The sequence below is a fragment of the Monodon monoceros genome, unplaced genomic scaffold (genome assembly GCF_005190385.1).
Source record: "Monodon monoceros isolate NGI ecotype Baffin Bay Population unplaced genomic scaffold, NGI_Narwhal_1 Super_Scaffold_12, whole genome shotgun sequence".
Classification (NCBI taxonomy): Eukaryota; Metazoa; Chordata; class Mammalia; order Artiodactyla; family Monodontidae; genus Monodon; species Monodon monoceros.
The window spans coordinates 168,055,841-168,082,310 of record NW_021703768.1 but is presented as its reverse complement, the minus strand read 5'-3'; the positions used below and the strand labels follow the sequence as shown (position 1 = coordinate 168,082,310).

The 26,470-nt window shown below is 58.0% G+C and overlaps 4 protein-coding genes across 6 annotated transcripts; 3 read left to right on the top strand and 1 right to left on the bottom strand.

Moving 5' to 3' along the window:
- The first annotated feature begins 50 nt into the window (after nucleotides 1-50).
- On the top strand, nucleotides 51-6,157 carry ANKLE1 (ankyrin repeat and LEM domain containing 1). The gene is made up of 9 exons (XM_029219014.1): nucleotides 51-274; nucleotides 352-504; nucleotides 952-1,057; nucleotides 1,171-1,315; nucleotides 1,565-2,302; nucleotides 2,434-2,611; nucleotides 2,899-3,058; nucleotides 3,167-3,296; nucleotides 3,561-6,157. The coding sequence occupies exons 1-9, from the start codon at nucleotides 51-53 to the stop codon at nucleotides 3,731-3,733; spliced, it is 2,007 nt and encodes a 668-aa protein (XP_029074847.1). The 3' UTR covers nucleotides 3,734-6,157.
- Nucleotides 6,158-6,359: 202 nt separating this feature from the next.
- ABHD8 (abhydrolase domain containing 8) lies at nucleotides 6,360-12,992 on the bottom strand. Its single transcript, XM_029219016.1, has 5 exons — nucleotides 12,782-12,992; nucleotides 10,828-11,575; nucleotides 8,891-9,061; nucleotides 8,540-8,756; nucleotides 6,360-7,060 (listed from the first exon to the last, which is right to left on the bottom strand). The coding sequence occupies exons 2-5, from the start codon at nucleotides 11,565-11,567 to the stop codon at nucleotides 6,890-6,892; spliced, it is 1,299 nt and encodes a 432-aa protein (XP_029074849.1). The 5' UTR covers nucleotides 11,568-11,575; nucleotides 12,782-12,992; the 3' UTR covers nucleotides 6,360-6,889.
- A 1,747-nt stretch (nucleotides 12,993-14,739) lies between these two features.
- On the top strand, nucleotides 14,740-15,779 carry MRPL34 (mitochondrial ribosomal protein L34). The gene is made up of 2 exons (XM_029215847.1): nucleotides 14,740-14,891; nucleotides 15,113-15,779. The coding sequence occupies exons 1-2, from the start codon at nucleotides 14,818-14,820 to the stop codon at nucleotides 15,324-15,326; spliced, it is 288 nt and encodes a 95-aa protein (XP_029071680.1). The 5' UTR covers nucleotides 14,740-14,817; the 3' UTR covers nucleotides 15,327-15,779.
- Nucleotides 15,780-16,866: 1,087 nt separating this feature from the next.
- Nucleotides 16,867-26,460, top strand: DDA1 (DET1 and DDB1 associated 1). 3 transcript variants are annotated; one of them, XR_003792715.1, is made up of 6 exons: nucleotides 16,867-17,062; nucleotides 21,670-21,746; nucleotides 21,972-22,023; nucleotides 22,877-22,938; nucleotides 23,923-24,092; nucleotides 24,648-26,460. XR_003792715.1 is itself a non-coding variant. In XM_029217271.1 (5 exons), the coding sequence occupies exons 1-5, from the start codon at nucleotides 16,867-16,869 to the stop codon at nucleotides 24,031-24,033; spliced, it is 498 nt and encodes a 165-aa protein (XP_029073104.1). In that variant the 3' UTR covers nucleotides 24,034-24,619. The 3 variants fall into 3 exon arrangements, 2 of the variants coding, with proteins under 2 accessions (XP_029073104.1, XP_029073105.1); XM_029217271.1 differs by lacking the exon at nucleotides 24,648-26,460 and having other exon boundaries at nucleotides 23,923-24,619; XM_029217272.1 differs by lacking the exon at nucleotides 24,648-26,460 and having other exon boundaries at nucleotides 16,900-17,062; nucleotides 21,666-21,746; nucleotides 23,923-24,619.
- Nucleotides 26,461-26,470: the final 10 nt, after the last annotated feature.

Genomic DNA, 26,470 nt, shown 5'->3' with positions numbered 1-26,470 from the left:
CACTACCTGGTGTCGCAGGCTCGGGCCAGCATTAGAGCTCCTGAACCTAGATGTGGACGACAATACGTCGCGGGTCAGCCTGGCTGGGGACCCTGCACTGCGCCGAGGGGCGGGGACCCTGGCTGAGGGACGGAGCGGCGCGTGCGCACAAGGGCGCCGCGGGAAGTTGGAAATCGGCAGGTCGGGCAACTGGTCTGGGGGACCGCCGGGGCATGGGCTCGGCGACAGTCCTGGCGCGGCGGCTGCAGGCGGCGCTGCGGAAGGAGGAGTTGCGGTGAGGGCAGGGCACGGGGTGGGTGGGCCAGGGGTAGGGGGCGAGTGTCGCGGTCCACTCTGACCCTCTGTCCTTAGGGCAGTGGAGGAGCTGCTGCGCCGTGGTGCTGACCCCAACCTGGTGCTTGAGGATGGCGCGGCGGCCATGCACCTGGCGGCCAGAGCCCAGCACCCGCGGAGTCTGTGTTGCCTCGAGGCCCTGCTGCGCCGAGGCGGGGACCCCAACACTCGGTGAGGCAGGGTCTGGGCTCCGGGCAGCTTTTCCGCGAAGGAGAGGGGTCTCCCGAGTCCGAGGGAAAGACCTGGGAGTCCTGGAGAGGGCGTCCCACGGTTCGAGGATGCGGACTCAATGCCCGGGGGCGGAGCTTGGGGAATCTGGGGAAGGATCTTGAGGGTCCAAGGGCAGAGGCAGGGTACCAGACCGAGGGTGGGGTATGATGTTGCGCTGAGGCCAAATGGGGATCAAAGGTTCGGATCTGGTGGTAGGCGCTCTAGAGTCAGAGAGCAGAGGTTTGGGTCCTGGCCCGAGGGCGCAGGATCTAGGTTCCAAGTGTGGTGTCTCAGGCTTAAGGGCGGAAATGGGGGTGCTGAGAGCCAAGGCCCCGGGCGGGGGGTGGGAGGATGGGGGCGGAGATCGAGTTCCCTCCTCCACTGACCCCTCCTCCTCTCCTGCCCCAGATCGGCCGAGGCGCTGACGCCGCTGCACGTGGCCGCTGCCTGGGGCTGTCGCCGCGGCCTGGAGCTGCTGCTGAGCCAGGGAGCGGACCCCGCGCTGCGCGACCAGGTGGGGGTCGCAGCGCTGTTTGTAGCAGGGCAAACCCGGAGGGAGGGAAAGAGGAAGGAAGGGAGGAAGCGAGGGAGGGAAGAGGGCGCCCCCTGCTGACCGCGCCCATGTAGGACGGACTCCGGCCTGTGGACCTGGCCGAGCAGCAGGGGCACCAGAACTGTGTGCGTGTCCTTCGGGAGCTGGAGGCTCGGACCAGGACCCCAACACGGACCCGGGCAGACCCCCAGGAGCCAGAGCCCGAGCCAGAGCCTGGCAGTGAGTGGTGCCTGTGCGGCTGGGGGTGCTTAGCCTCTGATCTAGCTTTGCGGGTCTCTGTGTGTGACATCCACGCTCTCCCACTGTTTCTGTTTCACGACTGAGGTCTCTGGTCCGTCTCTCTGCCTCCGGCTCTGTCCTTCCTCTTTGCGATTGCAGCCGCCTCTTTCTGTCTGATCTGACTTCCATCTTTGTCTCTCACTTCCTCCTCCCCTCCTCTCTGACTCCCACTCTTATCCCCTGCTCCAGGCCCAGGCCCTTGGGGAAAGGGGCTGAATATCAGCCCCTCTGGACCTCCCAGTGTGACACTGGACTCCACAACACTGGGCAGAGGTGATGACAAGGACATGAGCCTGGAGGCTGGCCCTGGACCCCCCAGCCTCCTTGCCCACCCTGGGATTGCTGGCACAGATGGCAGCTTGGAGTCCCCCCTGGGATGCTGGGACTGCAGCTCAGTTGCCTCCTTTGTCACCGCGGTTGAGGCCTCTGGAGCTGAGGACCCAACCGCCCACACGTCCCCCTGGGCTGGTGTCCGACCCTCCCAGAGGGTGCCAAGATCTTCGAGTACTCCACAGCAGGAACATCGAGCCCTCGTGGAGGACAGGGAGGCAGAGCTAAATGCCCGTCTGCAGGCCCTGACTCTGACCTTGCCAGATGCCTCCCCCTCCCCCAAGTTCTTCCCAGAGAGGAGCCCAGCCCATAGTGCCCCTTGGGAACCACTGCCTGGACCCTCTGACTTCCACATCCCAAAAGATGACCAGTTGTCCCTCGACAGTGATGTGGCTGCCCTCTGGCTGACAGAGGATGAGGCGAGCGCCACAGGTGGCAGGGACCCCATCACCTCTTGCCAGTGCCCACCGGACCCCACCACGTCTGACCTGGAGCTGCTGCAAGGGCTCCGGGCACTTGGCAAGAGCCGCGGTCCCATCACGTCCTTCACCCGGCCATACTACCTCCAACCACTAGAAGAAGCCCAGGCTGCTCGTGGTTAGTATCCAGAGTCCAAGGAGCCTCCAGGAGTCCTCGGAGACCCGTGGCTCTCAGTGCAACCTACTTCTCCCTTCATCTCTGGGAACCATCCTTTCCTTTGTCTCTCTTGACTCAGTTTCCCCTCCCAGGCCTAGAATTCTCAGGGCACAGCCCAGAGCTGGCCAAAGCCCTGCGGACCGGCCGTATCCCAGATGCCCAGGCAGATGAGGATGCACTTGCCAAGCAGTTTGAGCGGCCAGAACCCACCAGACGGTGGCGGGAGGGGGTCATGAAGTCCAGCTTCACATATCTGCTGCTGGACCCCAGGTACTTGGAACAGGAATGACCCAGAAGTGGGAACTGGAAAATTCTGAGATTGGTTCTTATCTGCTGTGTGTCCTTAGGAAGGGAACTGGCCCTCTCTGGTCATCAGCTTCTTTATCTATAAAAGGCAGTTGGATCCAATTCAAGCTGCTGAGTGTCCTTGGCGAACAGCCACCCACCCTGCCTTTTATAAAATAGGGGTCACTGGACGTGGGTTGCTCTGTCTTTAAAGACTGCCTCTGGGGCGACTCCCGTCACTTTTCCTTCTCTGAGCCACCTACTTCATCTAGGAAGACTCAGAACCTTCCAGCCCGAGCCTTCTCACTGACCCTGGCTGAATGCCTTCGGATTTTTGTCCATGCCATCTTCTACGTGGGCAAGGGAACACGGACCCGGCCGAATGCCCACCTCTGGAAGGCCCTTAGCCACCGAGGGTGGCCAGGAAAACAGGTGTGAGGATAAGGACCAGGTTCATGGCAGGGGTGGCACAGTTGCGGGCAGGTAGAGAAAAGAGGGAGTTGGGGGGCAGACCTCTGACCCTGCCCTGGCTCCCCCCAGGCCTGCCCCAAGGTGCGCCAGATCTTAGACATTTGGGCCAGTGGTCGCGGTGTTGTCTCCCTGCATTGCTTCCAGCATGTGGTTGCTGTGGAGGCTTACACTCGAGAAGCATGTCTTGTGGATGCTCTAGGTAGGTGCCTGGCTTGTGGGGTCGGTGGGGGGGCGGTCACACGAAGGGCACTTGATCTACCGATTCCCTCACTCCTTGCTCCTCAGGGCTGTTCATTCATTCAATGAGCAATTATTGAGCACCAATTATGTACCTGCGCATGCACAGATTTTGCTCCATTGGTTTATCCCTGCTTGCGGGCAATACCCAGTGGGTTTACTGGCACATACTTCTGCCTGGGGTTCCTGGAGGCTGCTTTTGTGACCTTACTCCTAATCTCCCCAGGGATCCAGACGCTGACCAACCAGAAGCAAGGACACTGCTATGGAGTGGTGGCCGGCTGGCCACCCACCCGGCGCCGCCGCTTGGGGGTGCATCTGCTGCACCGTGCCCTCCTTGTCTTCCTGGCTGAGGGTGAGCGAGAGCTATGGCCCCAGGACATCCAGGCCCGTGGCTGAGCACTGGGGAATTGGCCATCCAGCCTAGGTCGAGATCAGGGTGTTTGAATGTTCCAGCTGCCCCGCGCTGAGAGCAGCCCCCCGTCTCCAGCTCCAGAAGGCTGGTGGGGGAGCAGCAGGACAATCTCTCCCTTGGGCTGAGGGAGGGAGGACTTTATTACAGATGGAACTGCTGGAGAGGTAGTGAGCTCCCTGTCATGGGTGGAGAATAAGGGGATGTGGGAGGAGAACAAGTAGACCAGAAGGTTCTTTGGAACACTCTGGTGCTTTGAAATATGCCAATGCTTTGGTAGTTTGGTCCTGTTTGGGCAAACAGAGTCCATTTTTATCTCCCTGACACAGGGGACCCACAATGTAGGCTGGGCTGGGGCCTTCCTCAGCCACATGAAGGGAATCTGCCCAGCTCAAGAATTAGGTTTCGCTGCTTCCCAGCTGTGGGACCTCGGACCAGCAATTTCTCTGTCTGAGCCTCACTGTCCTCAGTTGTACACAATGGGGAAAGTGCGCGGTTCTACCTCAGGGGGTCACTGAGGAAATCAGATTAAACCGTCATGGGGTAAAGTGTTTGGCTCAGAGCCCTACTGAGCCAGAGGCGGCCCTGCAGGCGGAAAGTCTCTGGGGGAAGGCGGGGGGTGTCGGGATGTTCTCGAGGTACCGGGGATGTTCTCGAGGTACCGACTTGTGTATTGAGGGGTGGGCAGAACTGAGGAGGTCATCGCGGTGTGGATGTGAGACACCAGCTCTCCTTGGCATCACTGTGACTGGAGCCTCCTGGTGTTGCTTCTCTGAACCTGTTTCTTCCACTGTAAAATGGGATCACTAACCCCATCACTAACCTCTTTGCTCTTTATGCAAAGAGCTTCAGTAAGTGCCAAGCCACTATCCTGGTGAGGTGGTGGCAGGATCACTTAAATTTTCCAGAACTTGCTTCTTCAAAGCAGTCCAGTGGGTTTAGGGACTTGGTGAGATCCGCTGCCTCATTGGGTTCATCACCTGCCTGTCATCGTTGCTCAGAGAACCAGGTCCTGCAGGGGGCGGGCTAAGGTTCCACCTGCCTCCTGGCCTCCACTGCTGAGCCCCTGGCTACTCTGGCTGCTGTGGTAATTAGGGTTCCTGCCTCTGGAGTGGGCCTGGGCTCTACCATTTTTAACTGAGCTGAAGAAACCTCACTCCGAGCTTCCCTTTCCTCATGTGTAAGACAAGTAATTCTCCCAGACACCAAGTAGGTGCTTGATAAAGTGATAGCAATTAAAACAGCATGCTGGGACTTCCCTGGTGGCGCGGTGGTTAAGAATCCGCCTGCCAATGCAGGGGCCACGGGTTCAAGCCGTGGTCCGGGAAGATCCCACACGCTGCAGAGCAACTAAGCCCGTGCGCCACAGCTACTGAGCCTGCGCTCTAGAGCCCGCGAGCCACAACTACCGAAGCCCGCGTGCCTAAGAGCCCATGCTCCACAACAAGAGAAGCCACTGCAGTGAGGAACCTGCACACCGCAACGAAGAGCAGCCCCCGCTCGCCGCAACTAGAGAAAGCTCACGTGCAGCAACGAAGACCCAACGCAGCCAAAAATAAATAAATAAATTTATTTTAAAAAAAACCCAAACAGCATGCCATCTCCCAAGAATACACAAACAGAAAGAATCCAGAGACATCCCTACCCCCCGCCACAAAAAGAGGCCCAGAAGAGGTGGGATTTTCTAAAACACAGGGTATCCCAACCTTGGCCCTACTGACTTTTGAGACCAAGTTACTCCTTGCAGTGGGGGCCGGGGGCCGTCCTGTGTACTGTAGGGTGTCAGGCAGCATCCCTGTACTCCACCCACAAGATCCCAGGTGCACCTCCCCCTCCAGTTGTGATAATCAAACATATCTCCAGAATTTGTCAACCAACAGCAGTGCCCCTGTAAGAGCCCCTTTAAATTAAAGGTGGGTTCACAAACCAGTGGGGAAAGGACCAAAGGTGCAGCAACTGAGGGGACAAATCTCCCACTGGCCACACAAACCACGGGTAAACCTAGATATACATACATTAGAATAAAATATAGAGGACCAGGAGCACAGCCATGGAGCAGGGAAATCCAGAGAAATCTGGATTCAAAAAAAAGATTCGAAATAAAAATCATCGTGACAAAAGCCACTCAAAACCAAGTTATAAGATAAAATGGGACAGTAGGAGGTACTAACTTGCTGTGTGGTGTGGAGTGAAGGGGATTCAATGAACCTATGGGTGTCAGGCACTCAGCACAGGGCTTTGCATACAGCTGACACAATTATGGCTACTGGAATCAGATGCAACCGTCCTCGGATCCTCACCTCAACTTCAGCATCGACCTCAGTTGGTTCTCCTCCTCCCCTCCAGGGACGGGCAGCTCACCCCCTATCCACCTTCTGCTCCGGAAATACTGCCCAAGTAGCCCCTGCATTTTGAGGAGGGAGGGGAACTCGGGAAACAAGCCTGAACGCCGACATCCTCTAGTCTCTGTGGGCCAGCCCTGAGGGGGAGGCACTCGATTCAGTTCAGTCTGCACCCCTGAGGGGGGGCACTCGACTCAGTTCTGTCTGCACTTGGGGAAACTGAGGCTCAGGGCGGCCCCGCGCTTCGGTCACCCAACACAGGCCTGGAGGCTCAGATTGTCACTTTTTATTGAGTTACAAGTTGAGATGTGCGGGTTTGGTGGTGCCAGCCCCTCCCAAACCCTCCCTCCTTGGGCCACAATAGCTCCCAGCGCCGCGGAATGGGGGGTGGTTAGGGGTCTCGGGCATTGGGGCGGGGTCTCGAAGGTCCCTGCGGGGCTCGTGGGTCCCAGGATCAAGCACGGCGAACACGGAAGACAGAGAGCGGGGTGGTGGCCTGCCTCGGCCCTGGCGTTTTGGGGTAGGGGGCTTCTGTACAAGGTCATCCTCCGCGGGGGTCCCGGCTATGGCCCCGAAAAACCGATGGGTCCCGCAGGACTAGCAGAGAGCGGTGTGTCCACCTGGCTCCCACGAACGCCACGTCCTGCCCAGCCGGCCTGGGGGGCGACTCTCTGACCTGACCCCGCCCACTGGAGCGAACGGCCCGCCCAGGTGGTCCGCGCGGGCGGCAGACCCAACTCCGGCTCCGGGCCCCTCCTCAGGCTCCTCGGCTCACTAAGCGCTACCCTGACAGCTCAGCGGCTACTTCTTTTCCTCTGGGGGCGTGGGCAGGGGCTCGGGCAGGGCCTTGGGCGAGGGCTCGGGCTCCCAGAGCAGGAATTCGTGGAGCAGCGTGTTGACCGTTTCCGGACACTCCAGCATCACCATGTGGCTGCCTTCATCGATGAGCTTCAGGAAGGCCAGGAGCAGGATCTGCGGAGGACGCGGGCTCAGAGCAGGCAGAGACAGGCTGACGGAGCTCGGGGCCAGGCTGCCCTGGGACTCCCCCCGCCCCCCCCATCTATGCATGGCCTCCAACATCAGGAAGTCCTTCTTGCAATCTACCCTATATTCCTCCACTTCCACCCAAGGGGGATCTGGAAGATGGCCTGTCACCCTGCTGGAGCCCAACTGGATATTCATTCATTCCCCGTTTATTAAGTGCCTACAATATGTCCAGAGCAGGATTTCTCAACCCGGGCACTAATGCCATTTGGGGTGGGATCATTCTCTGGGATGGCGACTGTCCCATGCACTGTAGGATGTTGAGCAGCACCCCTGGCTTCGATCCACTAGAGGCCAGTGATAGCATCCCACTCCCCCGCCACAGTATGACAATTTAAAATCTCTCCAGGGACTTCCCTGGTGGCGCAGTGGTTACGAATCTGCGTGCCAATGCGGGGGATACAGGCTCGAGCCCTGATCCGGGAAGATCCCACATGCCATAGAGCAACTAAGCCAATGCGCCCCAACTACTGAGCCTGTGCTCTAGAGCCCGCAAGCCGCAACTACTGAGCTTGTGGTGTAGAGCCCTGGAGCCACAACTACTGAAGCCCACCTGCCTAGAGCCTATGCTCCGCAACGAGAAGCCACCACAATGAGAAGCCTGCGCACCGCAACGAAGACCCAACGCAGCCAAAAATAAAAAACATAAATAAATTTAAAAAAAAAATCTCTCCAGACATTGCCAAATGTCTCTTGGGGGCAAAGTCACCTCGGTGAGAAATCACTAACAGATGGAGAGTCTCTCATGCTAAGGTAGGGTTTCTCAACCTCCACATGACAGACACTTGGCGCTGGATCATTTTCTGCGGTGGGGATGTCCTGCTCATTGTAGGTTACTGGGCAACATCCTTGGCCTCCACCCACCAGATGCCAGAGCACCTCCCTCCCCTACAGTCATGACAACCAGAAAAGTCTGCAGACATTTCCAAGTGTCCCCTGTGGGGCAGGATCATCCCTGGTTAAGAACCACTGGCCCAGAGCTATTCTTAGCCCTAAGGATCTCAAGACCCTTTCTAGGGAATCTGATCTAAAGAAACCAGCTCGCCCTTGAAGAATTATGTAGCCCATCACAAATCCCAACTGTGAAGAGTGCCTTTTTTTTTTTTTGCCATGCTGCCTGGCATGTGGGATCCTAGTTCGCTCACCATGGATCAAACCCGTGCCCCCTGCAGTGGAAGCACGGAGTCCTAACCACTGGACCGCCAGGGAAGCCCCATGAAGACTGCCTTTTAATGTGCAGTGGGGACAGCACATAAACCTACCACCTGTTCAAGGCAGCCCTACTTTCTGGATTCCACCTTTGACTCTCCATCTAAGCTCTGACGTCCCTGGGGCTGGAACACAAGGCAGAGTCCCCCTGGACTGTGCAAGGGGGATCTGAAGGGTGTGGTGGCCGAAGTGCCATACCTCAGCCATGCGCTGGTCTTCCTCCACCGGCACAAACTTGTCATGCATGCCATGGACGAGCAGGACGGGCACGGTGAGCTCGGCATGGTAGACCTCGTCGCCCTCGGGCCAGTACTGGCCACTCATCGTGGCCCGAAGCACAAAGGAAGACACATTGAACGCATTGCCCTCCTTCAGCAGCTGCTTCTCTTTGGCCCCTTGGCGGGCGAAGCCAGCCCTGTGGGCGAGGAGGCACTGCTGGAGCCCTCATGACAGCTCAGCCACCAGGGGTGCCCCCATGCCAGCCCCAGCCATATAGCTTCCCCTCCCATCCACCCTGGGGAGATGCCAGGGCAGGGCCAGGTCACTCACTTGAGGAAGCTCCAAGCCAGACAGGGTGACAGGCAGTGCAGGACGCACGTGGGCATGTTGAAGATGGAGCAGAAGCTGGGCTCCAGTGCCGTAGGGCCCCCGCCGTTGATCATGATCATCTTGTGCACCAGATCTGGGTACTCATGAGCCAGGAACGTGCAGAAGGAGACACTGCCCCATGGATGGATGGTGGGGAGGGTTGAAGGGCAGTGGTCAGCAGGATACAAGCAGTGAAGGGGTTAATGCCCTCCCCTCACCCAGAGGCATATACTTGAAGGCCAAGATTCTTCCCCTGGGGTCCATGGGCACCAAATGGGGGTGAGGGATGGGTGGGGCATCTCGAATGTCCTGAAATTGAGAGACTCTGTGTGTGTGTGTGTGTGTGTGTGTGTGTTGAGGGTGGATTTTTTTTCTTTTGGAGAAAGGGTCCAAATACATAACTTTTATCAGATCCTCAAAGTCATCATAACCCCCAAAGGAGTAAGAATTACTTATTGCCAAGTGTTAGGAAAGCTATTTGATTAAACCAACCCTTTGCCTTCTCAGAGAACGTCCCTGTTTCCAGCGTATCCCTTCCCTTTAAGGATCTTCTCTCATTGGCCCCTGGGTCTGGCACATCTGCCTGCCTTATGCAAGGTGGAAGGGTGCAGGTACCTCTCCTCATTCCCCCTAAAGCGGAGTTTGTTTTGCAAACTATGGCTTGTGGGCTAGCTGCTTGTTTTTGTAAACTTAAGTTTACAATCTTGTAAATGTGTAAAATATTTTATAAATAAAGATTTATTAGAATAAAACCATGCCCATTTGTTTACAATTATGTCTGCTTTCTTTCTACAACAGTAGACATGTGAAGTTTCAACAGAGATCAACCATTATGGCCTGCAAACCTAAAATATTTACTATTTGGCTCTTTAAGAAAAAGTTTGCCAACGCTTGCTGAAGAGGGACAGGATACAAGCAGGAGTCAGGTGGACTTGACTGTCCCAGTGACTCACTGTGTGCCCTTGGGCAAATTGCTTAACCTCTCTGAGCTACCATCTCCACATTTGTGACACAGTAACTGTGCTGACCTCACAGCATTGTTATGGGGTCACAGGAGTTTCCACAGGTGGGTGCTCGTTTAATTGGAGGAATCATTTAGCATAAGCATCCACTTTGAGGTATGTTTTCATATAAGCAAATAGGAGCTATGCTATTTCCCAGTCTGGCTTCCTTTCTTTTGGAAACTTATGTAATATTTCCTTTTCTTGTCTAGTTGCATGGGCTACAACTGCTAAAACAGTGGTTCTCAACCTGGCTGGCTGATCAGATCCTGCCTTTCCTCCTGGGTAAAGGACAGAATGGTACCACTTGGCAGTGATCAGGCACCCAGGTCCAGAGCCTTCCATGGCGTGGGCTCTCATCTAAATGCTAGGTGGTATTATCTGTCACCCCTTTCAGGAAGCATGAATTATAGCAACCTGTGCCCTTGTAAACAAAAATTATGGGATTCCAATTAGTCTTTCCTTGGAGCCCTTGGGGTCTCCAGAGCAACCAATTTTTGAACTTAGTTGAAGACAGTGGTTCTCAGCTAGGGGTGATTCTGCCTACCAGAGGACCTTTGGCACTATCTGAAGGCATTTTTGATTGTCATGATCATCACTAGACCATTGTGCTAGTGGCATCTAATCGGTAGAGGTCAGAGACGCTGCTAAACATCCTACAGTGCACAAGAAAGCCCCTCACAGAAAAGAATTACCTGACCCAAAATGTCAATAGTTCAGGGATTGAGATACTGCTTTAAAACAATGTGAAACAATAGCATTGGTGGCAGGAATCCCTGTTTTGTTGCAGATGTTAGCAGGATTTTTCAAGAAGGGAAATCAGTATTTTGTGAGTAGGTGTCCAGTTCCTGCCAGTCTCCACCCTTCACCCTCATCCCCACCCCAGTGTTGGCTCACCCGTAAGAATGCCCAATGAGCACGTTTCGCTTCTTGGCATAGCGCTTGAAGATGGCACGCATGTCCTCTGCCAGTGCATAGAAGGTGTAGGCGGCGGCCACCTGGGGCGCTGAGCTGGCCCCGTGGCCGGCCAGGTCGGGCGCCACCACCTCGTAGCCCAGGCGCACAAAGAAGTCCAGCTGTTCCTTCCAGATGGCCAGGGAACCGCCGACACCGTGGATGAAAAAGAGCACCACATCGGCCTGGGCGCCCTTGCAGCTGGTGATGCGCTTCTCACAGTCAATGTGGATGGTCCGCTTGGGGCGTCGGGCTCGCCGCCGTCGTCCGCCACTGCCACTCCCAGCACTGCCTGGGCCCGAGCGGGTATCGCTGCCCGCTGGGTCAGCCAGCTCTACCTCGAGGGCGGCTGGTGGCTCCCCAGAGCCGTTCTGCCCGTGCAGGAGGTCAGCTCGTGGTGCCCGGCCCAGGTTCTCCACCAGTAACCGCCCATTGCGGTACACGGTGATTCTGCGCTGGCAGTGGACCAAGCCAGATTGGTCCCCCTGGGCGGCGTCTGACAGTGGTGGAGGTGGGGTGGGGAGCGGAGCGGGTCCAGCATGCTTCACCCGCAGCACGCGGCCAGGCTTGACCTCCACAAAGGTGTAGCCATCACTGGACTCCACACTCTCCAGGGGCCCCACAGCATTGGGTGGCGCGCCCAGCAGGCAGCAAAAGATCCCATCGGTCACCCCGGTCAGCATGGTGTGTCCTGTGAGTGGGGTCGTGACAGCCAGGTCAGAGGCCATCTACACAGGGAGCCTTCCACTCCCATAGCACCCACTCCCCACACCTGGGTCAGGTGAGTTGCACTGCGAGGCCCCATCTAGGCTCCAGTTTTGGGGGTGGCCAGAACCAGCCACGCACTGAGATGTTTTGTCTGGTCAGTGCCTGTATGGCGTTCGGCCACCCTTCTGGGCCAGCCTAGTCTATCCTAGAGAGAAGGTCGTGGCTGACACCAAGAGGCATTCATTGGGGGTGGCTTCCCGGAGGCGGGGACGTTGTGGCAAATGTGGCCCATCCTTGAGGACCCTCCAGCTCAGGTTTATAGCAGTAATGCCTTCCTAAACCCACTCATTCATTCGTCCATTCATTCATTCATGCACTGTTTCCTTAATTCACTTTCACTAAACCAGCATACCCTGAGGGCTCCAAAGGCATCTAAAAATGTGCAGGTCCCAAAGAGCCCCCATCCCAGGCCTCTAAACCTGGCTTCTGAAAGGTGAGACCCTGGGAGAGGGGTTTCAGGACTGAGCTCCAGAAGCCCTTGCCCAACTCCCCAAGACCATGAGTGCAATGGGTCTGTTTCACAGACCTACAAGCTGAGGCTCAGACACTCTGGGAAGAAGGTGCTCTGTCCCCACTGCTCAGTACCTTGGGTTCTGGGGAATCTGGCACACAGCCCCCAGTGGTGGAGATGAGGATGGAGAAGGTAAAGCCCTGGCTGGGGGCCTCCAGGCCTCCATCCCGCTCCGTGGGCCACGGACCTCACTCCGTGTCCATGGCAACTGCAGGCAGTTACATAACTCGAGGGGGATACCCGCGCAGCGCACCCCCATTGTTTAGGCCCTGGTGATGGGACCAACCCCTCCCCGTCCCCATCCTGGGCTCCGCGGGGATAATGAACGCCGAACACCCGTCCTGCAGTGGCCCGTACTTGCTGAGGAAGGGGGAGCAGGCCGCGCCCCCCACCTCCGGCGGGGTTCCAACCCGGGATTGCCAAAGGGGGCGCAGATGCGCCACGCCAGACCCCCTCCACAGAGCCAGGCCCCCGCCTCCTGGGTGCCCGTCAACCCTGCGGCGGGGTCGAGGCCACTGGGGCTCCGCGGCTTCCTAAGGGCTTTGTGGACATCCCCCATCCAAAGTGAAAGACCCAGGGGCCTCAGTGTCCCCTTCCCACGGCCCAGTCCCTGCTCACCTCATCGAGGGCCCTGGGGCCCGGGGCAGGGCAAAGGGGTCCCGGGCGGAGAAGCCGGCGTCCGCCTGCGGGCGCCGTTTACATGGTGGCGCGGGGTCGGGCCGGGCGCGTTTACGCGGGCGGGCGCGGGCCCAAGGCTGTCAGTGCGGGGATATCCCGCTACCGCCTAGCGAGACGGCCCTTTAAGTGTCTCCCCCGGGGGGGGCGGGACCGTGCACCGACTGACTGGAGCCTTGGCCAATAGCAGCTGCATAATGACCTGGCCTAGTTAGACTGCCAATCAGAGGCGGCAACTCCGGGATAAGGGCGGGCTCTTGGGGCAACGACCCCGCCTCCCTCAAGGTTTACGGAGGTGGAGGGAGGGATTGGGCCTGGTTAACCGCCAAGAAGGGGTCGCATCCGGAGGTCTTCCGGGCCCCTCCTCGCTGCAAAGAGGATCTCCTCGGCTAGCCTCTGCCTCCGAACTGCCCTGTCCCCTCCAAACGGAGCCCCCATGCCCCTCTCTCTGTGCTGACCTTTCCGTTCTACAGTCTCCCAGATCTTTGCAATTTCAGGTGGGGAAACTGAGGCTCATAAATGGCACAAGGTCACAAGGCAAGCTGGGGGGGCAGAGATGGGACTTGGAACCACGGCTGTGTGATTCCAAGTTCTGCAAATTGTTATTCGTTAAACCATTAAACAGATATCTTGGAGCTATGGGTAATTAAGGAATTGGAGTTTCACAAATAGGCCAATTTAACTGGTGACCCTGGTCCCAGCCGGAGCCAGAAAGCCCACAGTTCAAATCCAGCCTCTACCCTTTGCTGATATGTGACCTTGGGCAAGTCCTTTCCCTGAGACTCCATTTATTTCTCTATGGAATTAATTCCCTCATGTGTTTGCTCAGCAGGGAAAGTGCTCCATACATTATTGGCATTATTATTGTACTGCTGTAGTATTGTAGTGGTTTGCTAAATGATGGTGCAGGTAAGATGGGCTTCAGAGGACAAGAGGTTAATCATCCCTTCCCCACTCCTATCCCCTGGAATTTGCTGCCAGAGCTGGGTTAGGTCCAGCCACCCACTCTTGCCCACTCAGGTGCTCCTGGGAGACTACGGTTTATTAATGCAGAAAAAACTCCCCTCCCCCTCCCCAGGCTGGGAGATACTGGGGTGCCTGCAGGGACTCAGCTGCAAGCCTGGCCCTTGAGGGCGCCCTGGGCTTCAGGGAGAGTCTGGGGAAAGCTGTGTGGGGGCAGTGTTGGGCCAGAGGGAGGGATAGGATTGGGGGAAAGGAGAGTACTGAGGAGGATTTTAAAAAGTTGACTAGGGGAGCACCAGGCAGAGGAGGTTGTAGCTGAAATTTAGGGTGTGTGTGTATGGGGAAAGCGGGCTTCAAATGCCTGCCAGATATTTTCCCTGGGGCAATGGGGAGCCGTAGAGGGTGTGTAAGAAGGGAAAGGGCTCAGATATGAGTATTAGAAAAATAGGGCCTGAACGGGGGCACCGCCAAGGGCAAGCCTGCAACCGTTGAGTTCTGCAGATTGAGAAACTGAATGACCACCCCAAGGACATCCAGCCAACACCAACTCAGACTTCTGGGCTCCCCGCCAAGGGGCGGAGACTTGGCTGGGGCTAAGGGAAAGCTGCCAGCCGTGTGCCGTCTGCCTGGCTCCCGCTGGGGGTGGGAAATTCAACCAGCCGTTTCCGGAGGCTGCCACCAGCTGCGCCACCGTCACCCCACGGTACCCTCTGTAGATCTACAGGAGAAGGAACTACAACTCCCAGCAGACCCAGGGACATAATGTCTTGTACGCACGCGCATGCGGAGGAGGCGCCGTTCGCCTGTCACCTGCTGGTCCACAAGAAGAACTACACTCTCCTGTGGGCCCTGACGCTCACGCCTAAGATGCGGTGCGCCTACGTAGAACTACAACTCCCGCGGCAATGAGGGCTCCGCCTAGAAGAAACTACATTTCCCAGAAGTCCTCGTCCCCGCAGCTGCGGAACCTATGGGCTTTGAAATAGCTGCCACCGGACGGCGTGCCGGCGGCGGACATGGCTTTCTCGACCAGATCGGTGGGGCTCCTGTTGGGGCCAGTCAGTAGGTCAGCGGCGCTTTTGGGTGGCAGGTGAGTCCTCAGGGGGACCCCTTCCCAAATCTGGGAGTAAGGGCGGCGTCGGGGACTGGCCCCAGCTGTTTACCAACCACATGACCTTCCAATGCCTTGAGAACTCCTCGAGCGCCTTTATGCTGCCAGGCTCCCTCTGGCATTGATCGGGAAGCCCAAGCTCGGAGAGGTTGGGCGCCACGCGGAAGTCACACAGCGCCCCCTCTAACCTTCCCCGGCAGGTGGCTCCAGCCCCGGGCCTGGCTGGGGCTCCCCGACGCCTGGGGACTCCCCGCCGTGCAGCAGACCCGGGGCAAGGCGCGCGGGAACGAGTATCAGCCGAGCAACATCAAGCGCAAGAACAAGCATGGCTGGATCCGGCGCTTGAGCAAGCCAAGCGGCGTCCAGGTCATTCTTCGCCGCATGCACAAGGGTCGAAAATCGTTAAGCCACTGAGCAGCGCGACGCTGCCGGCTGGACCCCCCCCCCCCATTAAAGCATTTTTCCTCGCTGACGACTGGGACTCGGACGGACATGAATTCTCAGATTTCGGGGTTGGCCCAGGGGAAGAATTGTGGGATTGGACTGGAAGAGGGAGTGGGAAGTCAGACCTTGCCAAATGCCTTTTTACGCTTTTGAATTAGGAAGAATTTCGAACATGTGCATCAGTCCACAGAATGGTACAGTGAACGCCCTTGTAACCCAGTACACAGCTCTACCCACAACCTATCCTGCCCTCTCCTGAGGTGCAAATCTCGGGCAGCAGGTTATTTCTTCTGTAAATATTTCAGAACTCACTTCTCTAAGATAATGGCCCTTTAATACATATTCAGAAAGCTTTTCAAAGCTAAAAAAAAAGTCAACAATTCATTCATGTCATTAAAAATCTAATAAATGTTCAAATTTTCACTTGTCTTATAAAATGTCAATTCTCACAGTTCTAGGAAGGCTTGTGGAGAGGTGGGAGGGGTTTGAATCCTCCACCTGCCCCTTGGGGATGGGCTCTGTGACCTTGAGCAAGATCTTAGCCCTCTGAAGTTCATTTGGTTCCAATAAAATGGGACGTCCCTGGCAGTACAGTGGTTATGACTCCAGGTTTCCACTGCAGGGGGCGCGGGTTCCATCCCTGGTTGGGGAATTAGGATCCTGCATGCTGCGCGGCCAAAAAAATAAAGAGGATCCATCCTTAAAATGAGATGCTTATTTCTCCTTTGCTGTGATGTTGGTGTAATAATACTTAGTAGCTTCCACTTAGTAACTTATTGAGTACTTCCTTAATAAGTTCTTGTTCTCTCCAGGCTGTCAGGCTGATGGTGGTCGTGGTGGGGGGGCAGTGGCCTGATTCGTACCCAGGCAGTTTGGACACAGTGGACTCAGGGCTGGGAGGATGATTGTGAGGACTGTGGAGCCCAGAGGAGGCACTGGACTTTGCCTTGGGAAGAACGCAGTCGAGAAAGGCTTCTTAGAGAAGGTGGCAGGGTCTGGGAGAGCCCAAAGGGAGGAGGGATTGGACGGGTCAGGATAAAAGGTGGACAAAGGAGGCCGGAGGGGCCCAGAATTTGGGACCGAGGAGGCGGGACTGTATCCTTGGGATACTGGGGAGCCAAGGGAAGTGTTTCAAAGATGCTCTGTCAGCTTAAAGATATCAAGCGGCTAGTGTGGGAGCAGTTTAGATATGCCAAAACCTAAGGTTGGGACCCCAGGGAGGAGGCTGGGAGTGTAACGGTGGGTCCCTATCCTTCCGGGGGCTGCTGTAAGAACCTCATGAACCACCATATGAAAAAGCGTAGCAAATGCTAGAGAGACCGGTGGGACCTCCGGGTGTTGCAGACTACAAATCCCAAGGGGCTTTGGGAGCGCGGCCTCCGCCCACTTCCGGATTTCGCTGCTCTTCGCTTGCAAGTCCCGGGCGGGGTTTTGCTCTCTCAACTGAACTTGACAACGAAGGGAGGCGGCGTGGCGACCAATGGCCGCGTGACTTTGCCGGATCTGGCCAATGGGAGTGCGCAAAGACCGCATAACTTGGAGGCAGGGCCAGAGGGCGGACCAACGACTGAAGGGCGGCCGCACCAGCAGTGTGGGCTGTGCCGTGGCTAGAAGTTACTGTGCGGCGGCTGCTAAGGAGGCGGCTGTGGTGGCGGTGGCGGCGGCTGAGGCGGTGGCTGAGGCGGCGACGGAGGAAACAGAAGATGGTGAGGGTGGCCGCCAGGGCCGTACTCCCCCTCCGCTCAACAAAATGGCGCCGCGGGCCCACCCACCTCCAGTAACCCCCGAGGCCCCTCACCGCCCTGGCCGGCCCCCTGGGGCCCGGCCCCGCCCCTCTCTCTGACCTGTCACCTTCGACCCCCCCGGACCCTGCTGTAAGCTTCTTGCTGACCCCGTCCTGGCTCCATCTCCGACCCCTGACCCTATCTAGGTTTCCAGGCCCTGACAACTCATTCATTTCCGGGTCGCGGCTCTCCCGGAAATCGCCTGGGGGTGTGGGGATGGGGTCCCCCGAGACCCCCAACTGAGGCCTCGTCCTCCGGGCGCCAGGCCTGGGCCTTTCCTGATCGGGAAGGTTTGGGAGGCCGACCTGAGCGTCGGGGCGGGGAGGGGGCTTGACATCGTGACATGCGGGGCTTTATCGCCAAAGGAAGTGCGACATCGCGAACTGCCTTGGTTCCCCCAGAGCCCTGACCCCACCTCCAACATTCCGGTCCCAACCAGCTCTAAGAGGGGGCGACTTCATCTCTCTAGTTATCAGGCCCTATCCCTGTTAAATGAGGGTAGCAATAGTCCAGACTTCATAGGGTTGTGATAATTTGGGGAACTGACGTCTTAAAGGGCTTGGGACAGTGAATGCTCAACAGATGAGCTGGGTGACTCGGGGATGGTGACATTCCCTCCCAGCTGTCTCCTCATCTTGAAGTGGGGATAATGCCAACTTTTTGGGAGGTTAAAATCCCCCTTGGGCCGCTCACTCATCCTGGGATTTGGGTCTGGTGGTTCTTTGGGGTTTGGGCTCTCCACCTGTGAAGTGGGACACAGCCTCACAGTTGGGCTGAAGCCCCCTTCATTCCCTCCACTCTTTGGCATCCCCAGGGCTGACAGAGGTGATGGAAGCTTTTGTCAGGGCAAGTCAAACCCCATTGTTCCTGGACTCAGGGTCCCAGCCCACAAGCCATAGTCCTTGGGATGTGGTGGGGAATAGGTAAAAGACTTCTTGTCAGGAAGGATATGGGAAAGTGGTAAGTGGGTTCCTAGCACGTGGGTCCCCAAGCCTGGGTGTTGTCCTTGACTCCTCGCTGCGACCTCATTGCCCACTCCCAGTTCCTAAGAGGGTTCTGTTGGCTCTGCCTCCAACACGAATTCTGAATCTGTCCACAGCTCCCCACCTGTTCCCGGCACTGCCACCTCCTGCCTGAACACCTGCTCCAGCCTCCTCCCTGGTCTTGCCTCCATCCTGCCCCACTGGCAGTCTGTAATTCACCCAGAACCAGAGGGAGCTTTTAAAGATGTCAATCAGATAATACCACTATCTAGCTTATAAAACAGTGGGGGGGGGGCTTCCTGTTGTAACCCCAATGAAACCCACCTCCCCCCCCTCAGCCTCCAAGGTCCCTGCCCAGCTCTGTGACCTCATCTCCACCCTCTTCACCCCTCCCCGCTGTGAGCTCCAGCCACAGTGGCCTTGTTTTCACATCTTCACATTCAGTCCCTGCCACCCCAGGGTCTTTGCACCTGTTACTCCTGCCTGGATTGCTCTTCCTCCTGTGAATAACATCTGCTCAGAGGGTCCCTTCCTGATTGCAGGAGGCCCCCATGCCTCCTCTCTCTGCACACCATTTCTTTTCCTCATCTTGCTTTGGTTGGGTCACTGGCAGGCTGCCCACACAGTGACTGGCACACAGATATTCAGCAAGTGTTTGCTGAGGCAATGGACAGCTTCTCGGCCCAGCTGTAGCTAGGATTTGTCTGGCTGAGGTGAGGATTTCTCCCTCAAGTCTGAGGCTTGGTTTTCTTGCTTAGCTGACAGGAAGTACTGGCCGTGCCCTGTCTGCATTCATTTATTCAGCACACATGCATTGATACTAACAGCTGCCCTCAGGGGTGCTCTGGGCAAAGCTCTCTCCCTGTGTTGTCTTTCTGAAACCCAGAATAACCCTGGGAGGGGTCCCTCTTGTAAACCGCGCTCACAACTGGGGCGGCCAGACTGGGAGGTCACCTGCCCCAGGTCACACAGTCAGGGAGGGGCCCATCCAGGATCAGTGCAGGCCTGGGGCTTCAGAACCTCTCACCACTCTGCTGCCCGGCCCCATGTTAGCCCTGTCAGGGACCCTGAGGCAGGGTTGCCCTCTGCCTCAGGGAAGTGGCAGTCCAGTGAGGGAACTGGATGTGTAAACAGATGACCTCGTTGCGGTATGAGCGTGGCTCTGGCAGAGGATCCCTGGTAGAGGCTTCCGGGGTGTGGGGAGAGGGAAGGGGGAGGGGGCGTTTTGAGCTGACTGGAGAGTTTGGTGGGTGTTTCCCACGTGGAGAGCAGAGGGGCATTCCTGGAGGGTGGCACGGGCTGAGGAGGTGTGTGGCAGGAGGCTGGCGTGGGCCAAGCCGAGCCAGGGCTGCGGAGGGGTTTGAGTTGGGGCAGGGAGCCCTCCTCTCCTGTAGGTCTCAGGCCTGCATCACTGCATCTTGGCAGTCCTCCCCATCCCCCAGACCAGCCAGCCTTCCCTACCCCCTCCCCTTGCTCTCATGGGCCTCACATGGCACCTTGTGGTGCCCTGTCCTCATGGCCACTCTACATTCACTGCATGGCTTTGATCCACACCCGTGTCCCCATGCACTGGCTGTTCCCTGGGGCCAGAAGTAGGTCTGCTGTGGCTCTCCGCAGTGCCCTGGTGCCTGGTGTAGGGCCCGCCACACAGTTGGGTCCTGAGAACACCTTGCCAGATGGATGAAGCTGACCCCATAGTCTGGGGCTGAGCTGAGGCAGGGGTCCTGGGACAGGGGAGGCAGGTTTGAGGCACTCTGAGCTGGCTCTGGGGCCGTAGGTCACCCAGATGTGAGGGCCACCTCCTGGGTGGGAGCAGGAGGCCCATCCACGTTCCAGCTCCCCTGGCTCACCCATCCCGCTAGGCTCTTGCTGGGGCCCAGCAGAGGAGGGGTTGGGCCCCACAGGGGTGAGGACGCCTGTTTCCGCCGGCACCAGAGGGTGATGGGGGATCCCCTGAACAGCAGCTTCCCCGAGAGCGCAGCGCCTGGGTCAGGCATGGCGATTGAGCACCCGAGGGAGGGTTCACGTAGCCTGCAGGCTCTGAGCCCTCGGCTCTCAGGCGGGAAGCAGAGGCACTGGCATCACAGAACAGGAGCTTGGCCTCTGAGGTTAGGCAAACCGGGGCTCAGTCAGCTTCCTTGTTTTCTCGTTGGGGCTGGGGGACCTCAGATGAGTGTTACATGACCTTTTTGCCTCAGTTTCCTCGTCTGTACGATGGGGTGACTCCAGCTTGGGAAACCCCTGGTCCTCCCCAGCTCTCCCTCTCCAGGCCTGACGACAGCATTGCCCTCCTGCTCTGCTGGGAAGTCACTCCCTGCCCCAAGTTCTCAGCCTTCATCCCTCTCCGGGGCTCTTGTGCCTCAGTTTCCTGAGGCAGACACAGCTCCCCTTGGCCTTTATTCACCCCCATCTTGTGGCAGAGACCTGCCCTCCACCCAGAGTCAGGGTCTTCCCCTTCCAGAGCTTTCTCCCTTCCTTGCCCAGTTGGTGCCAGAGCGTCAGAGAAAAAGGACTTTCCAAGAGTCAGAGCTGTGAATGAATCTGTCGCTGGCTCCCTGGCACCTTGGGGGCCTGAAACCTCTGGTGCCTGAACCCCTGCCCCAGGCACCGGGGGCAGGGAGGAGCCAGCCTGCTTCCTTTAGGCTTCTGGCCCTCCCCACAGTGGGAGGCATTCTCCCCTTACAGGGCAGCCTTTGGATGTGGGGACCCCAGGAGCAGCCCTCGAGCCAGCCCTGGTCCACACAGCGTTTGCTGCAAAGCTCAGCCAGTTTTAAAAGGCTGGCACTGGAACTTCCCTGGTGGGCCAGTGGTTAAGACCCTGCACTTCCAATGCAGGGGACACGGGTTCGATCCGTGGTTGGGGAACTAAGATCCTACATGCCACGTGACACAGCCAAAAACAAAAAAGAAAAAAGCTGGCACTGACACTGAAACTTGGGTTTCTGAGTTTTCTCAGGATTCGGAAGCTCGGTTGACCCCAGGCTTCGGGTCCTGTGTCCCAGCAGCCCCTGTGTCCCAGCTGCCGTTTCCCCTTCACCCAGCCTCCTGCTCCCCCACCCCCATGTATTGTCACATGGACCCTCAGGGTTTCTTAGGGTGGACAAGTCTCCATCCCAGGCTCTATCAAAGGTGCATAAATGGAGGTGAGACCACGAGTTCAGTATTCAGCTAGCACAGAGGACAGGTCTGCAGTCGGATGGGCCCGGGTCCGGCTCCCCACCCCGCTGCTTGCTCCTGACTTGATGCAAGTGTCCTGTCCTGTTTGAGCCTCAGTTTCCCTGCTCCTTGGCCTGGTGACAGGTTTATTGTGAGGACCCTGTGGGAGATCATACCCTTACTCTGGGGTTGGTTACTTTGTTCTGGTCATAAGAGTGGACACATCAGGTGGCCAGCTCAAGGGTGAGTTCTAGAAAACTTGAATGACAGAACAGAAAGAAGGAAACCGGAAGTCACCCGGTAGGTAGCCCACCCGGTCACAGGTGCTCCAGGGGTGGCCCAGCCTGCTGCCTGATTTCTCACTTACCATCTTCCCTGTCTTCTAGGCAGATTTTTTGAAAGGACTGCCTGTCTACAACAAAAGCAATTTTAGTCGATTTCATGCCGACTCTGTGTGCAAAGCCTCGGTGAGTACGTGGACCATGAGCTGCCCTCGGGGAAAGGGCCGGGGGTGGTGTGCAGCCCCCAGGTCGGGGTCTTGCCAGAAAGAGGGGCCGAGCTTCAAACCCAGCCCCACTTGAAATCCTCGCACGTCTTTTGATCTGCATTGGAGGGCGGGTGCTGAGTTGAGGGGTGAGGGGACCCCAGACCTGTCTACTCTCCTAACCCACGCCTTCCCAACCCTCCCACAGAACCGACGTCCCTCAGTCTACCTGCCCACTCGGGAGTACCCGTCCGAACAGAGTAAGTGGCCTTTGTTGTTCTGTCTCATCCCAGCTGCCGAGGGGAAGGGCCAGAGGGTAGTGCAGGAGGTGACCTGTGGGAAGCTGGGCAGCTCCCAGCCCTTGGGAGCAGCGGGAAGCCTGGCTTTCCCTGGGACCCTCCTGATGTCCACGCCGGCATCCACGTCCAGCCCTGCAGGGTCCCAAGCTGGCCCTCGTCTGCCGCTTGCTGGCCCTCACCCCCACCCCTGCATCAAGTCAGGCCTCCCCTGCTGGCTCCCTGTCACAGGTCTTGAGACTCATACCAAAGGATGGGGGACCCAGCCCAGGCTGGGGTGGGCAGCTTGGGGAGGGGGTGGCTAGGCAGAGGGACCTGCAGGGAAAGCCCTGGAGCCTTCAGAGCAGGGGGACCTCAAGGTTATTTATTGTAGTCACGGTGTTTTCTTTCAACCATGAAAAAATCCTGGACTCTGCTGGGTGCGTTCTGTGGTCACCGGGGCACAGCATGTGGATCTGTGCTCCTGGTCTGTCTGGGGAAACACCCACGTGACCTGGCATGCCGGGGCTCATTCCCCCGCCCGAGGGTGGAATCCGAGCTCAGCTTAGGAAGCAGGGACCCTGTCAGGGCAGCCAGCTTGGGCTCATGGTAGTGGCCTGTGCTCAGGAGGGAGAATGCTTGGCTTCCTGAAATCTCCTCCAGGGTTGGGGGTGGTGACTTGAGTCACACAAAGGCCACCCAGGGCAGGGACAGCCCAGAGGCCAGGAAGGGGTAAGCTCTTCGTGGGAGGGCAGTGCAGGCTGGGATGGGGGCTGGGCCGCCTGCAGCCGGCTCCCCACAGCTTCTTCCTGCAACTTTATCTGTCTTTCCTTCTCAGTTATTGTGACAGAAAAAACAAACATTCTTTTGCGCTACTTACATCAGCAATGGGACAAAAAGGTAAGGCACGTGGGGTTCGAGTGCTGGGACTGGGGAAGGAACACAGTGCCCAGCAGGAGGCTCTGAGAAGCGGAAGGACACCGGTGGCTGGGAGACTGGGTGTTCGAGTGGGGCCTTGAGGGCTGAATAGGCGTTTGCTAGGTGATTCAGGAGAAGGAAGAATGCTCTAGAGGAATGGCTGTGCAGAGGCCACAGGGCTCTAGTGCTCAGGGACAGGCAGGTAAGCTGTACTGAAGCCCATCTCCCCACAATTTGTGGGGAGCACGGCCCTGGTGGCAGATAGACTTCATTGTTGTTACTTGGAGTCTTTGTTCAATGATGAAAAGTACACACGATTAAAAATCCAGGCCCTACTAGGATGTGTAGCTGCTGTGAAAAGTCGTCACCCCCGTCCTTCCCATAAGAGGCCACCTTTCTGACAGGATATTTTTTCTTTTTCTTTCTTGAAAATCTGCACGTGTAGTTTTGCCGTGTGGTCAGATTGTTTTTTCCCCATAATGGTGAACATTGGACAGTGACCTGCTCTGGGCCAGGTTGGAGGGGGACCCAATGATGAAGTGACTGCTCAGAAAACCCCAGCTCCTGGCCACCCCCGCCCCACAAGCCTTGATTCTCACCAGTGAGGAAAGGAGGTTTTCCCAAATCAGCATGCTTTCCTTTTCTGTGGCAATTTGGGGGCTTCCCCGGGTGGCTCACGAGTGCCCTTTGCCCTCCGGCAGGGTGGATGGCTTCTCTGAGTGTCTGAGAAATGCTGTGTGGGGGTCATTGAGAGTTGTGGTGACTCCTTGAAGTGCTTGTCACAGGCTGGTGTCCCCAGGGGACCATGGCTTGGTGGGGCAGGTCCAGGGGGCAGAAGGGGCTAGCCACGGGCCCTAGGTCGACTACCCGGCTCTGTGATGTGCTGGGGCCGCAGGGCCAGCCTCAGATTTCAGGAGCTCCCCCAGCATGAAGACTCACAACCCCTCCGCTTCCCCTGCCCCCCAGAATGCCGCCAAGAAGAGAGACCAGGAGCAAGTGGACCTCGAGGGTGAGAGCTCGGCGCCCCCCCGCAAGGTCGCACGGACCGACAGCCCGGACATGCACGAGGACACTTAAGACTCACACTCCCCCACAGGCGCCTCCTGTCTTGTCTGCTCCTCGCCTTCCCGCCTTGTGTAAGCGCCCTGCCCCCCAACCCCTCCGCCGGCCCACCCACGCCCCACCATCCACACCACTTCCAACCTCATAGGAGCCGATGTATTTATTTTCCTTGAGTTTTTATTTATGCTGTAAAATGTACCAAGCGATGGTTAAAGGGGACGTCAGACCCAGTAGTGTGATGTTGGTAGATGCTTTTAAAAACAACAATTGTTACTCACCTCCCCCCCTCCAATTCCCCCACCTCTCGCCCCCCAGTTCTCCTCTGGAAAACTGGAGCGTGTCTGAGAGGGTCTAGAGCCAGGCCCCTGCTGCAGCCGGCCGGCAGGGGTGGGGGCCCTTCTCCCGGCTCCCACCGGCTGGTTCGGGCCTTAAAGACTTGCCTTGTCTCGAGTTCCACCGGGACCTATTCTGTGCCCAGACCTTGCTCTGAGCATGCGTAAGGGGGAGAAGTCAGCCCTTCCGGATCTTTCTCTTAAGTCATTTTATCATGGACTAGTGCGTGCTCCATGTCCACCCCAATAAAAGGATCTTTCCTACCCGACCTCGCGTCTTTGCTCGGCGTGCCTCAGCCCCAGACGATGGAGCCACTGAGAGTCGTCCCATCATCACCAAGAGGAGCCGGAAGGGGCCCCCAGACGGTGGGGCCCCAGGACCAGCTGGATTCTCTCGTGGGCCTGCTGCGGCCATCTCGATCAGAGCCAAGACCTGCCTGGACCCCCCTCTACCCCAGCCGTCAAGGTGTCCTTGAGGACTGGGACACCCCAGAGAGACGGTCCGTGCTGCCAAGGATGGAGCTGTGGTGGGCCCCACGCCCATGACACTGGCGAGCAGGGCGGCACGCCCACCAGCCTCTGTGGAGACAGCCCAGGTGGCCCGGCCTCACGCCCTCAGAGAGGAGGCACGTGGAGCGCCGCGGGACGCCCAGCCCCAGTGCCCTCAGTCGGCAGGTTCCACGGCTACTCCCGGGAGCCAGCTGGACTGGGCTTGGGGCTGAGCCCGGGGACGTAGCGGGGCATTTGGGCTCCAGGCAGAAGGTTTGAGTTCCTGACCACTGGGCACAGGGCCAGGGGAATGCCGCTGCTTCCCCCGCCAGCCCTGAGTGGGAGCCAGAGTGCTGGAGCTGATGGCTGGGGTGTTGGGGGCGGTGAAGGGTTGGGCTGCAGCGTGCGTGAGGGACACAGGGGCTGCAGGGGGCGCCTGCCCCAGGTTGTCACCGTGGAGGGCCCAGCCTGAGGCAGACTGCTCCGGCCTGAGCTGCCCCGTGTCTGCTGGGTGGAAGGCTCCTGGATTAGCTGCCCAGCTGTGGGGCCCAGCTCTGGGCGCATGTGCAGCGGTGTTCAGTTCCTGTGGTCGTAAGGCAGGTGCTTAGGAAATGCAAGCTTGACTGTGGTCGTGCTGGGGAGGGCTAAGTCCCTGGGGGTTCTCAGACCAGCTTGGAATCCCCAGTCCCAGGGGTTGGCCTGACCCTGGGCAGGCGCGTGGTGTCGCCGTTTGTTGGTGGCAGAGTAGATGGCAGGACTTCAGCTTCAAAGGCCGTGGGGCAGGGCAGGCGCAGGCTTCAGCCTGTCCTTCCCCAAGGCTTGCCCACACCTCCCTGGCCCCAGGTTCCCCTTTGAGGGGCTGGGTTCTGTCTCCTGCCAGTGCTGTCCACGGTGTGGGCAGGGGTCCCGTGGTCTCCCCAGCACAGGCCCCTCAGCCAGCCTCCACCCACCCCTCTTGCCTTTACTCTTACTCACTCTGTTCCCCCAAACACCAAACCCTGCCTTCCCACACCTCTGTGCCTTTGCACAGGCTGCTCTCCTGCCTCCAGTGAACCCTGATTTCTCTTTCATGGGCCCCCCGCAAGTGCCCCTTCCTCACACTGGCTCCCCCAGCCCTGCCTGGGGTGGGGCCCGTTGGGCCCTGAGCCTTTGTATGTGGACACACCTGAGGGTGGGAGAGGCCATGTCCATCCCTGATCACAGTGAAGAGTCCCAGCGAATAGGGTCTGACAGCCGTCCCACAGTGGGGCATCCCGGCCCTTCCCGGAAGCCACACCCCAACATGCCATCCCCTCAACATCGAGACTTAGGCACCAGGTGCCTTCCGACTTCCACACCCAAGTTCTCCCCGCAGCCCTTGACTCCTCAGATGGCAGCCTGGGAGGCGGGTGTGCCAGAAAGGGTAGCCCTGCACGACTGAGGCTGACTCAGGACCCAGGCCCAGGGCCCACACTGCTGAGTCCTATCAGTACTTTGAGATTTCTTTCTTAGTCTAGGAGGCCGAAGATGGGGCCTGAAGCTCTGCAGCTCCTCCCAGGGGCCCCTGGGCCTGGATTTTTGGAGTTTTCTAGCCATGGCCTGGAGACCCAGTTCTTTGGAGGAGTTCCCTAAGGGTCATAGACGGGGGGGGG

Bases quoted from the DNA above. Each gene is read 5' to 3' on its own strand.
- MRPL34 (XM_029215847.1), top strand. From the start codon at position 14,818: ATGGCTTTCTCGACCAGATCGGTGGGGCTCCTGTTGGGGCCAGTCAGT. The intron at 14,892-15,112 runs GTGAGTCCTCAG...CTTCCCCGGCAG, and splicing joins GCGGCGCTTTTGGGTGGCAG to GTGGCTCCAGCCCCGGGCCT.
- ANKLE1 (XM_029219014.1), top strand. From the start codon at position 51: ATGTGGACGACAATACGTCGCGGGTCAGCCTGGCTGGGGACCCTGCAC. The intron at 1,058-1,170 runs GTGGGGGTCGCA...GCGCCCATGTAG, and splicing joins ACCCCGCGCTGCGCGACCAG to GACGGACTCCGGCCTGTGGA. The intron at 2,303-2,433 runs GTTAGTATCCAG...TTCCCCTCCCAG, and splicing joins AGAAGCCCAGGCTGCTCGTG to GCCTAGAATTCTCAGGGCAC.
- ABHD8 (XM_029219016.1), bottom strand. From the start codon at position 11,567: ATGCTGACCGGGGTGACCGATGGGATCTTTTGCTGCCTGCTGGGCGCG. The intron at 9,062-10,827 runs GTGAGCCAACAC...TCCATGGGGCAG, and splicing joins CTCATTGGGCATTCTTACGG to TGTCTCCTTCTGCACGTTCC. The intron at 8,757-8,890 runs GTGAGTGACCTG...CCTCGCCCACAG, and splicing joins CTGGCTTGGAGCTTCCTCAA to GGCTGGCTTCGCCCGCCAAG.
- DDA1 (XM_029217271.1), top strand. From the start codon at position 16,867: ATGGGAGTGCGCAAAGACCGCATAACTTGGAGGCAGGGCCAGAGGGCG. The intron at 21,747-21,971 runs GTGAGTACGTGG...ACCCTCCCACAG, and splicing joins ACTCTGTGTGCAAAGCCTCG to AACCGACGTCCCTCAGTCTA. The intron at 22,024-22,876 runs GTAAGTGGCCTT...TTTCCTTCTCAG, and splicing joins GGAGTACCCGTCCGAACAGA to TTATTGTGACAGAAAAAACA.